The 12,075-nt window shown below is 44.7% G+C and overlaps 1 protein-coding gene across 3 annotated transcripts in view; it reads left to right on the top strand.

The window, feature by feature from the left end:
• The window catches only part of SPOPL (speckle type BTB/POZ protein like), a 38,127-nt gene extending 27,789 nt beyond the window's left edge, over positions 1 to 10,338 (top strand). For all 3 annotated transcript variants that reach the window (XM_054177852.1, XM_054177839.1, XM_054177845.1), the window contains 4 exons: positions 536 to 658; positions 4,011 to 4,153; positions 4,238 to 4,291; positions 6,267 to 10,338. In XM_054177852.1, coding sequence (XP_054033827.1) covers positions 536 to 658; positions 4,011 to 4,153; positions 4,238 to 4,291; positions 6,267 to 6,411 — 465 coding nt within the window. In that variant the 3' untranslated portion in view covers positions 6,412 to 10,338. The remainder of the gene's footprint in view (positions 1 to 535; positions 659 to 4,010; positions 4,154 to 4,237; positions 4,292 to 6,266) is intronic.
• Positions 10,339 to 12,075: the final 1,737 nt, after the last annotated feature.

Below are 12,075 nucleotides of genomic sequence, written 5' to 3'. Positions count from 1 at the left end.
TGTTAGTGGATGGGTTCAAGCAAGCAATACCTCTTTTGTTGGGACTGCCTTCAGCTGTATGATGTCAGTTAGATGTGCTATTTGTTTGCTCTTTGGATTCTGGGAACAAAAGGAAAGTTGTGTTGACTCAATTTAAGTTGAGCCCAAAGTAACTCACTTGGTTCTCCAGTCTTCTCTGACTTCTGATGTTGCAAGCACATCAGCTTTGGGTTGGAACTGCAGCCCTTGGAAACGTTCCTGAAACTGTGCCTTGTTTTTTATGTGCAGCCTGTACAGTAAAGTCCAGAGTTTAACATTTCTGGAAAGAAGTTGCAATTACTTTTTCCTGCCAAAATTTTCCTGACTAATTTCTACCTGGCTGTAAGAACTACTGACTTTTATTAATTAAAGGAATGTTGACTTAAATTTGTGAGGATTTTGTGTGACAGATGGCAACTGAAAGCTTGTAGCATGCATGCAGATGATATTTGATCTGTTCACTACAGAGGTCTGGCTAAATTCCAGAGGCTTTTATTGATTCTTCTTCTTTCACCAGAATCGTGTAGAAATTAATGATGTAGACCCTGAAGTTTTTAAAGAAATGATGAGATTCATTTACACAGGAAAAGCACCAAACCTTGAAAGCATGGCTGACAATTTGTTGGCAGCTGCAGACAAAGTAAGTAACTGACTCCTGGGTTCTCAAACTTGATGTGGAATATTCTAAAAAAACCTTGGTTTATAGTTTGAATATTTTTATTGTTCTTAATATGAGAATCCCATCAGAAACAGAGATGGGAAAGAATAGACTTCAGCCTAGCAGTGGAAGGATGATAAATCTTCCTGCACCAGAAGTGTTGCTGATACTACATTTACTATCCAAATTCTTCTTAGAAATTGGGGACCATCAGTACAGTAAATGGGTCTTGAATAAAGTGCATCCTAGCCTCGTGCTCTTGAAGAGGGTGTATGCAAGTGTTGGGGCTAACTCTGCTCCCTGGAGTGCTGCTACTGCAGAGCTTCCATCGTTTTCTCTGCCCTGTATACCTCCTAGTTCTAGTCTTTCATCTCTTCTGTACTGGGATCTTGATTGCCACTCTCTGAAATGAGATGAGGGGACTTGAAACAGCACAACAGTTAAGGTGAGATTGTTCCCTTTCATATCAAAGTTTACAGGTTTTGAACTCTTTAAAATCTTGATCCAATACCTTGCTTTTCCTTCACTGCTTTACAGCTTGAGTTGAAATTTCAGTTGGCAATCCTCAGAGAACACACAGTTCACAGGATGTTAGGGCTTGGAACGGACCTCTGGAGATCCTTGAGTCCAACCCCCCTGCCAAAGCAGCACCATAGAATCCAGCACAGGTCACACAGGAACACATCCAGACAGGGCTGGAAAGTCTCCAGAGGAGGAGACTCCACAACCTTTCTGGGCAGCCTGCTCCAGGGCTCTGTGACCCTTAACAGTAAAGAAGTTCTTCATGTTTTGGAGGAACTTCCTATGCTGCAGTTTAATAAAAAAAGTATTTTGGGAATTGAAAAGCTGAGAAGTAGGTAGAACCTCCTACTTCTTAGAATAGAATAGAATAGACCAGGTTGGAAGAGACCTTCAAGATCATCGCGTCCAACCTATCATCCAACACCACCTAATCAACTAAACCATGGCACCAAGCACCCTATCAAGTCTCCTGAACACCTCCAGTGATGGTGACTCCACCACTTCCCCAGGCAGCCCATTCCAATGGGCAATCACTCTCTCTGTGTAGAACTTCCTTCTAACCTCCAGCCTAAACCTCCCCTGGTGCTGCTTGAGACTGTGTCCTCTTGTTCTGGTGCTGGTTGCCTGGGAGAAGAGACCAACCCCCACCTGTCTGCAACCTCCCTTCAGGCAGTTGTAGAGAGCAAGAAGGTCACCCCTGAGTCTCCTCTTCTCCAGGCTAAGCAACCCCAGCTCCCTCAGCCTCTCCTCGTAGGGCTTGTGTTCCAAACCCCTCATCAACTTTGTTGCCCTTCTCTGGACATGTTCCAGCAAGTCAACCTCCTTCCTAAACTGAGGGGCCCAGAACTGGTTTCCATCCATTGCCCCTTGTCCTGTCCCAGGGTGCAACTGAGCAGAGCCTGTCCCCTCCCTCCTGACCCCCAGCCCTCAGGTATTATTTATAGACATTTATTAAATCCCCTCTCAGTCTTGTCTAGACTAACCCCAGGGCTCTCAGCCTCTCCTCACCAGGCAGTGCTGCAGTCCCTTCAGCATCCTTGTAGCCCTCCCTTGGACTCTCTCCATCAGATCCCTGTCCCTCTTGAACTGGGGAGCCCAGAACTGGATGAAATATTCCAGGTGGGGCCTCACCAGGGCAGAGTGGAGTGGGAGGAGAACCCCCCTAGCCCTGTTGGCCACACTCTTCTTGCTGCACCCTATCACTCAAATGGCTGCCTTGGCCACCAGGGCACATTGCTGTCCTATGCAGAACTTGTCCACCAGCACTCCCAGGTCCTTCTTCTTGGCGACTGCTCTCCAGCAGGTCACCTCCCACCCTGTACTGCTGCAGTTTATTCTTGCTTCCCAGATGCAGGACTCTGCACTTACCCTTGTTTCTCCTTGAGGAGGCATAAGCAGTTTAGAGTCTGGGAAATACTTCAGTGTGTGTAATCTGGCATTGTCTTACCCTGACTTTGCTGTTTCAGAGTTGGTAGTGAAACATGAAGAGTGAACACTGCCTCTTCTCACAGTCAGTCCTGGCATAAGCCATCCCAGTAGGTAGCTGCAAGAAATGGTTATGGATGTTTGGGTTTTTTAAAGCAACTTCAAGTGTTCTTTTTTGTTTGCTTGTTTTTTTCTCAATCTCTCTGCCCTGGCTTTTGTGACTTACCATTCTTTTTAGCTCTCATTGCCAGCATCTCATCTTCCAAAACTGATTGTTTTGTCAAGTTTGAGTACAGCCAAAGCAGCATTCAGTGAATGCTGGCCTTTGTACAGGGCATAGCTGATATGTGTGAAGAGTATTATAATGTACAGTTCTATGAAGAAGGAGGTCCCTGTAGCTTTTTGTGACAGTTGAGAGCTGCTAGAAACTTTCTGCTATTCCCTCTGACTGTGAAATAATCTAAGAATGAGTGCTCTGCATATTACCCAAAGGCATTGCACTGCTGGATGACCTGGTAGGTACAGATTTGTTTGCAATGGATTTTTAAGTACTCTGAGCAGAGTACTGTAGTAAGACAATGAAAGTAAAAACAACTCTAGAAACATAGATGTTAGCCCAGTAACTTCACTTTTCTTAAGTGTATTTCTCCGAGTAGAACAGTTGCTGACACAAGTGTATGAGTGGCATGGTGGACTAGATGGCCTTTGGAGGTCCCTTCCAACCCAGACCATTCTGTGACGTATGCCACTTCTGTAACTGCAGTTCTTTTCAGAAATGAAGACTAAGTGGGATGGGCAAGATCTCAGCAGAAATGAATAGAGCTGAATGAAAGCTCTTTGGATTGTGGCATGCTTCAAAAGAAGCAGTTTATTAATGCAGATTATAACATGGCAGTGCAATTATTTGCCATCACTTTTCTGGTAGACTGTATCAAAGATAGAGAAGAAAAGATGAAATTCTGAGATGGGGTAGGGCTGAATCTGGATCAAGCTAATATATTTTCCCTTGAACAGTGTCATGAAACTTTCAACTGTGAAATATTTTGCCCCTGCCTTTGAGATGTAAACCTGTTTCATGATGATTTTGGTAACATCTGTTCTTTGCTTTTCCTCCATTACCAAACAGAAGGAAAGTGAGAACTTCTGACTGGGTTGTTGTTTTTAATAAGTTCTCCCAGTAAAGCATTTAATCAGTTTCTGTCAGACCTAAGGCAAGGCTTGCCATTGCAGCACATCAAATTTTGAATGACCTGTTTGGACGTAGCTTGATGTTAAGCTAGGGAGGCACCAAGCATTGTCATGACTGGAACTGTCTTAGGAACTGTGGAGACTAAGGGTGGAAGGAATGAGTTTGAAGAATGATTAGTGGAGTTTTTTCTCTCATCAGTATGCACTGGAACGGCTGAAGGTGATGTGTGAGGAAGCACTCTGTAGTAACCTGTCGGTAGAAAATGTTGCTGACATTCTTATCCTCGCAGATTTGCACAGCGCTGAGCAGCTCAAAGCACAAGCAATAGACTTTATTAACAGGCAAGTACTGTTTATGAGACTCTAAATGTATCAGCGTTCGTGCTCTGTGTACCTTTTCAATATTAGCACAGCTCTCTCTTACAGGTGCAGTGTTCTTAGACAACTTGGGTGTAAAGATGGGAAAAACTGGAACAGCAAGTAAGTTCCCCTGCCTCGCCATGTTCTGTGCAAACACTAAGTAGCCTGCAGATCTTAACAACTCTTGCTTCATTTCCACACTGACTGTGAGTAAAGTGGGATTCAGCAAGATGTTACCCCAGTTAATGATAGTCACTTACCCCTTAAATGATAGTTGTGGGATGGTGACAATAGCTGGGTTTTGCTGCTGTCCTAGAGGTGTGCAGTGCTGTGAGATGGTGGCAGCAGCCTACGGAAAGGAAACCACTCTCTTGGGTAGTCAGGTTTGTGCCTGGAGGAGTGACAAGACTTGTTTAGGTCAGTCTGAGCCTGCAGTATCTCCAAAGAAGGGAGAGCAGTTGCTCTTTTTGCCTTTGGCAACATGTTTGTGCACCTTCCCACATGCCAGCACTAGTACTGCAGAGGCCACACAACTAGTCAGGCAGGTTCCTCTGACCTGGTTGCTTTTGCCTGCACTGGAAATAGGCTGAGAGAATGTGGCTTGAGCTGTAGGACTGAGTACAGTGTATAATTAGAACAGCTCAAGTGAACCATGGAATAGCAGCCAGTGGTGGCCTGTATCAGTAAGGGGACAACAGAGCATTTACTGTCAGAGTCCTCAGGGAATTTAAAATTGTACCATTTGCTTTAAAGTTAGAATGTTTTTGTTTAATAAAAGAAAAAAACCAAGCCAGTCTTCACAGGCCTAATGATTGAGCATGCTTTGGAAAATGAAGGGGATGATAGAAGGTAAGTAGTAAAATCCTGGTAGAAAACAAGTCAGAATACATAACTGTAAAGTAGTTGATGTGTTCAGGCTCTGACTGAGCTGACTTCTCTCTTGGGTGTGAGGGTGCTGGTCATCCCTGCTTCAGCTGTAGCACCTACAGGAAGTCAGGGAAATAATGTGAGAGGGCCTGGCTTCCTTTACTGGGCACCAAGGAGTCTGAACTTTGCTGCTGTTTCTTGAGTCACTTTACTGACTGGCAGCAGAAGATTAAAGGCTTGCATTGGTCTGCAGAAGGTTATTCAGAGCTTGTGCAGAGTAGAGGTCAGCTGCTACCTTTTCTGCCTAATGGTGTTCCTGCAGCAGTGCGAGGGTGCTCATGAAAGGTTTTTGAGAATGCAGAGCAGTGGAAACCTGGATTTGCTGCATAAGCTGCTTGGTTCCAAGTTACAAATCAGCGTCAGCGTGGCATGCACCACAGCCAGGGTAACCTTCATGTGCAGAGGGAATTTTAGGCTTTGGTTCTCTGTTATTTCAGAGGAAAAAGAAAGTAAATATATACATTGAGTAAAGACATAGGCTCTGAATCTCCGGGATGTCAGTGTGATAGTGCTGAAGTCCAGTGCTGCTTCTCTGCTAGTTAAAAATGAGGCGGCCACTGAAAGCCATTGTGAGTGACCTCGTGATGAAGAAAGCCAAAGTTTCAGTACCAGTGGAGCATGCCTGAGAAGCGGCAAGCTCCCAGTGAAGAGCTCAGCCAGCTGTCTGCCTTCATGGCTTTCTCCAGTGTAGGAACCACATCATTTTTGCTGAAGTTTTAGGTGGTTCATCTTACCATCCTTCTCTCTCCCCAACCTGAGCATGCCCTTCTATGTAATGTGGTTGTCATGGCCTTGCTTGCTCTTTGTCTCTGCACCAGACCTCATTTGCTTCTAGTTTTCCTTGTATTTTTATTGCTTCTCCTGAGCAATTTCATGGGGGCTGTCTTAACACGGTGCCCACTGTTGGACAGTTTGCTAGCTGAGGTCTTGCTGGTACTGAGTAGAGCAGAGGAGGTGCCCTGTGTCCTGGGTGTGGTGACACTCTCACACCCCAGCTGCAGTCTGTTAGCTCTTTGCAGCAGCAGCCTTGCTGGCACTCAGGCAGGCTGCTGTCTCCTAGCGCTCACTGCTGCTCTGCAGCCCTCCGCCTGCCTCGCCGCTCCCCGCTGCGCATCGCTGCCTTTGTCCCGCGAAACTGTGTGACTGTTCTCAATGCTTCTGTTTTCAGCCAAGCCACAGACATAATGGAGACAGCGGGCTGGAAGTCCATGATCCACTCCCACCCTCACTTAGTAGCAGAGGCCTTTCGCGCGCTCGCGTCTGCGCAGTGTCCACAGTTTGGCATTCCACGCAAACGGCTAAAACAGTCCTGAAAGCTTCCACGAACTGTAGAGAGACTGAACTGACTCTGCTGCTCCGTGGCCAGAGGTGTTCTCACAAACCGAAACAAGAGTTTTTGTTATCCTTCTCCACAGAACAGAAGCTGAAAAAGCCTATTGTTTGCTTTTCAGATGGATAGTTTATGGTTTAATCCTCAGCTTTAAATTAGACTGATTACTCTAATTCACTGAAAGGCCTTAAATTATCTCCAATGACTCTCTAGTCCATATAGTCTAATGTATCTTGATTTTTTTATTATTATTTTTTATGTGCCTTGTCTTTTTGACTGGGCTCTGCAGGATTGCACTAGCTCCATAATGCAGTAAAGTTGATAACTGAAGATTTAATTTTTGAAAGGGATCTTCCATTATTTTCAGAAGAAAAAGGAAAAAAAGAGTGTAGTTTGGTCCTGTGGTAACTGGAAGGTTCTAGCTAGCCTCTCGTCAGAAGCGCTTGAACCAGGGGCACGTCACATAGCCCAGACAAGCGCTAAATACAGCGAGAGCCTGTTTACCTCCAGTGAGTGCCTACAGGCTATTTATGGCAATATACTGCTTTGAACATAATTTATTTTTCATTGTGGGGCAAATATGCAATGGTTTGGCCCAAAAATGTATTTTCATTACAGTTTGTAATGCTTATTGTGTGTGTGTCCAAGCTGTCCAGATGGTGAAGCGAAACACGGAATAAACCTCGTGCTTGTGTTTCTTGACGGTCCATCCTTAGTTTACATTTAATGCAGAACTGAAGGAGGTGAGGAGTTCAATGTGAACACAGAACAGTATTCCATGTGGAAACGGAGCTGTCCCCCGGGTGTGGCTGCCTAGAGAAGCAGAGGATGCGGAGAATGACCAAATGTAAATTGAAGAAACGGGCCCAATGGATTCCGAGTATGCACTTTCAACGTGTAGCTTTTGTATGAGGTGTGGTACAGATCTATTTTGCTTTTGATGAATTAACGAGGTACAGGTAATTGTGGCTTAACTTTTTAGATATGTTATTAAATACCTTCAGCCACATGGGATTTAGTTTTGCTAGCAAAGGCTCAATCCAAGGTGCCTATTGCAAGCTTCCCTATTCCAGTGACAGAAGGTTTTGGCTTGTTTGACAAAGGCACGGGCATGGTGATAGTGTGAAGGGATTCTTCCCATCTTGACGTCTGTGCACAGCTTCCATTAGCACCCGAGGGGGTTACCTGTGCATCTTGGAGGAATCTTCAGGTGGTGTTTGCAGGCTCAGCCTTGTGTTGCAGCCCTTGTGCTGACATAGGATGGTGTAGAAATTCTGCATAATGTGAACAGGATGAAACCTTTGTAAACTGCTTGTCATGGGCCAGTTCTTTATTGTATGAACCTTAGCTTTAATATCAACATCCTCAGTGTTTGATAGCTTTGTTTACAGTTGGGAGGGCAAGTCTGCAGTAGTGCACACTCTAAATGTTTCCTGCATTGAGTTTACTGTGACAGTGACGATATGCTATAGTTGTGTCTTGGGGAGCGGGAGAAGATCTCACCTAATTTATAAACACACTTGCAGAGGGGTTTTAGTTTGTCCATTAAAAACAAGTCATGCAGGGAGGAGAGAGGAAAAATTTCAGATGATTTACAACCTGAAAATCTCTCTTCATCCCAATGCCAATAAGATTCACCCAGATTACTCTGAAATTTTTAGAGGAAGGTATAGTTCTGTACTTTGGCATCTGGGAAACCATGAGCAAAGGGAAGCTGGGAGAAACACCTGGTCCAGTTCCGAAGAAGAAAATAACTTCTAAACATGTGTTTTCTCCTTCTCTTGCAACTAAATCTTTATGACAGGCAAAGTGTAAAATCAGAATCTTCACTAGTATCTAAGGCAGTAAATGGTCTCTCTGCAGAGAGCCTTCATCAGTTTTTGACTATTTGTCTAAAGCATCCTTCCCAAAAAACTGTAGGGCTTCCCACCCAAACAGTGGTGTGTTTGCTGCACTGTGTAATGCATTAGGACTATCTCTTGTCTTACCCATCACTGGGAAAACTTGCAGCTCTAACATATGAAGTGACTTGAATGTTTCATGCTGTAATGATTGTCCAGTTCAGCTGCTTCTACAGTAACAATGTACAGGAATCAAATGAAAACCTAAGGACCCTTATGAAAACCTGGGGTTTTTAGAAGCTTCATAGCACATTTTGCACCAAAACCTGTCAGACACTGTGCTGTAATGTTATCTACATCCTAAAGTGTCCACTTCTCCAGTCAGGCAGTGTACCACACATTGACAGGAAAAACAAAACCACCATGAGAACCGCTCTGTGCAGATCTGGGATTATTTATTATCTGTGTTTTCAAGTTTTGTCAGCTCTTAAGAAAAAGGTAAAACAGTTGCTGTATTCTTAAGTGAGTGCACGAATTACCCACCTCTTTAATTAACTACATGCAGTGTTCTCACTAGAATGGGATAGCTGGGAATTACAACCTTCTCCTTCGGATGCAGGAGCTGGGCTTTATTCCCCACATCTCAGGAGCTTGCCCTCCAAAGCCTCAGTTGTCAGTTCAGAGTGCAGCAGATACAAAACGTGTCTAATACAATGGACAGTTGTTCCAGGCTGAAATCTTAGAGGATTTTCTTAGTCTCCTATCCAGATTAGGAATATAATGTATGAAGGTGCCATGTTTTGGCTTGCCAACACTACTCCCTCAGACAGATGTGAACCACTGCTTGCAAACCTTTCTGGGGAGAGCCCTGCATGTGTCCCGTGTGCGTGCGCGTGTGTATGACTGTGTGGTGTTTTTGTCAGGAATGACTTTCTAAAATTAAGGACTCCGTTTGCTGTTAAAATGCTATTATGTATTATATATAATATTTTTTTCTCCATTTGAGCCTCTCCTAAGGAGATGCTTTGGGTGGAAGACGCTTCACTAAACGATCTGTATTTTGTGGTCCATTTACTGCACGCAGAAATCCCAACACATTGTGCCTTCCGGGAAGCGGTTGTGCTGAAGGGGCGACGCAACAGCGTACGAGGTCTCGAGGCGGGAGGGAGAATGTAGCTTGACACACGCTTGAGATTGAAGAGTTCAGCATTCCAATTCTGCATGCTGATTCCTAAGCTGGGTTTCACTGAGGTAGAACCTGCACACAAAGTGGAATGTTGAGGCCAGAAGCTGAGCGGTGGTGCAGCTCGTGTGGAAATATCGGCGTTAGAGGACGAGGGCACCTCAGCATGTGGTGGTCACGGACACAAGTGGCTCCGGTTCAGTGCTTTTCTCTTGAGTGTTCAGTATAAAATTCACTTTTGCACAGGAGGTCAGTAGGAGACCCACATGGAGATTGTTCCTTTGAAATCCTGGTGGCAAGGCTTCTCCCTTGGGAGAATAAGCCAGAGTGCAGTATTGGAAACTGTGTTTCATAAGGCAGTGGATTGCAAACGTAGAGGCATCGCCAGCTGAAATACTGTTGAGTTTTGTTGAATCTTGCAGCGGATCAGAATTGCTGAGCTTAATGGACTATTTTTTTAACTTAACTTTTAACTGACAAGTGGAAGGTTAACTGCCTCTTGTCTGGCATTAGTATGTTTAGTGCAGAGCTTAGCTCCTGAGCTAGCAAGACCCCAACTTAGTCTCACAACCTGGTTCCTGCCTGCAGTAAATGGACTGTGCTTGTCAAGGGATTCGCTATCTTAAGGGGTTTTGCAAGGAACTTCATGTTTGTAACCTGTTTTTTGAAGGCTTCAGATCAGTGAGTCCTATTTTAGAATTTGAACCAGTGAAATGACTCAGACTGTTTTGGGGTGGAAGTGATGAATTGAGATATGTAAACAGTTGTATCCAACCATCCAGCCTTTTTTATCAGCTGATGTTAATGGTGAAATACTTTTTGTACCTTGTTGCTGAAAATATTTTTGCGTTTCAGCACATCAAGCTACAATAAAGTTGTTACTTAAACGGAACCTGTCTGTGCCTTGTATTTGCCCTGGGGTCGGGCTGGTTCTTTCCATCTGTGTGGTCATCATTGCTGCATTTGGCTCCTCTCCCTTCAGAAAAGCATTTTACCAGCACTGTCAGTCACTCTGGTGTAAAATACATGGCTGCCTTCTTGGAAGTCTCTTTGGGCAGGGTCATGTTGCCATCTTGCTCCAGAGCATCTCCCAGTTGTTCTTCCATTTTGATGCTTTGAACTAATGGAGAGCTCCGAGCAGCTCACAACTTTGCCTCCCTGAGAAATGGCTCTGCCTTTACACAGACTCTGTCAGAACCAACGCTTAGTGGGAAGAAGAGTTGACTTGGTGGCAGTGAAGATGGGCTCCATGATTTCAAAGAGACCTGCTCTCACCAACTGGTTGTTTTATTTCCCACCAAGAGGTACAGGCCTGTCACGACCACACACAACAGGAGCACCACGTCTGCTGAGGGAGAAGTGGCATCAGGAATGGTCTGTGTGGGTGATTCAGGAGTTAGTGTGCTTGGATACTGTGCAAAGGCAGGCAGGACTGTGGATGTGCTGCTCCAGATATCTGACTTTGGACACACTGGCCTCCAGAGAATGATGCTGCTGAGGTAAGTCACTGGCAAGCCATCTGAACAGACACAAGGTTGTCCTGTGCTAGCCAGGCTGTGGTGAGGATGTGGGACAGCACACAGAGCTGTCATGAAAGGGCTTAGCTCCTCACTGGTTTGTGTAGCTGCCTGCACAATTCTCCATGTTTGCTTACAACTTACAACTTCAGTTACTCTGCAGCGATTCAGCCTCGAGCTCCTGGTGGGGATTGCATTGCTGACAGCATAACTCATGCCTTCAGCTCCACGGGAGCAGGCACTGCTTACTGCTGTGGGCACTGGAATTCCTTGTGCAAGTCCAGGTTTTTGAGCTGAGCCTCAATTTTAGGTAAAGAAAATCAAATAGTATGTCTCTTTTTTTCATATAGAAGGCTCTGTTTTGATCCTTAGTCTTTCTGAAGTAATTCTTCTCCTGAGATGTTTATCGTGTCATACAAGTTTTCTCTGTTATTCAGCAAAATGGATTCAGTTAGCACTGGTTTTCCTTCTACAATGAGTTCTGATGGTGCTTTGTGTGGAAAGTGAGTGCATAAAGGGTTTCCTCCTTTTAGTTGATCTGTCTGATGTCACTAAAATAGTAGTAGTAACAAATCAGCAGCCTTCTGAGAGTTGTCATCTGATGTCCAGTGCATGCCCTTCTGTCTCTTTAGAAGGGAAACCTTAGATAATCTCAACCGGTAAGATTGCTGTTGGACTACAGAGCATCCTCTGCTGTGCAAAGCTGCCAACCCTGCCAGCTGCCCTGTAGTGCCAGCTTAAGCAGTCCCTGTTACTGCCACTGGAAGTATTTGAGAGTGCAGCCTGAGCAGTCACAGGAGAGAAATACCAACTGAAGTGTCTCTGTGCCTCTTCTCCCAGCTTCATAGCTGCTCTTGACAGCTTGCATCTTAACCTTATCTTGAGAAATTCTGGTTCATTCTGGAATCTTGCCCACCTTGCTTGTTTATTTCATGAAAAAAACAGTAAGTTTAGCTGTGTTCCATTATGGAATGGGATGGTTTTCTGTGTTCTATAGGACTTCCGTTACAATTAGTTTGTATGCCCCATTCCATACAAGTTTAATTAAATGAATAGTCGGATTACTCCCATTACACACATAACTTTGCACTTGGCATTGTGATAGT

Source organism: Dryobates pubescens, chromosome 2, assembly GCF_014839835.1.
Source record: "Dryobates pubescens isolate bDryPub1 chromosome 2, bDryPub1.pri, whole genome shotgun sequence".
In the NCBI taxonomy this organism is placed as follows: domain Eukaryota; kingdom Metazoa; phylum Chordata; class Aves; order Piciformes; family Picidae; genus Dryobates; species Dryobates pubescens.
Note: the sequence above shows the minus strand (reverse complement) of the source record. Positions and strands in the feature narration are given on the sequence as shown.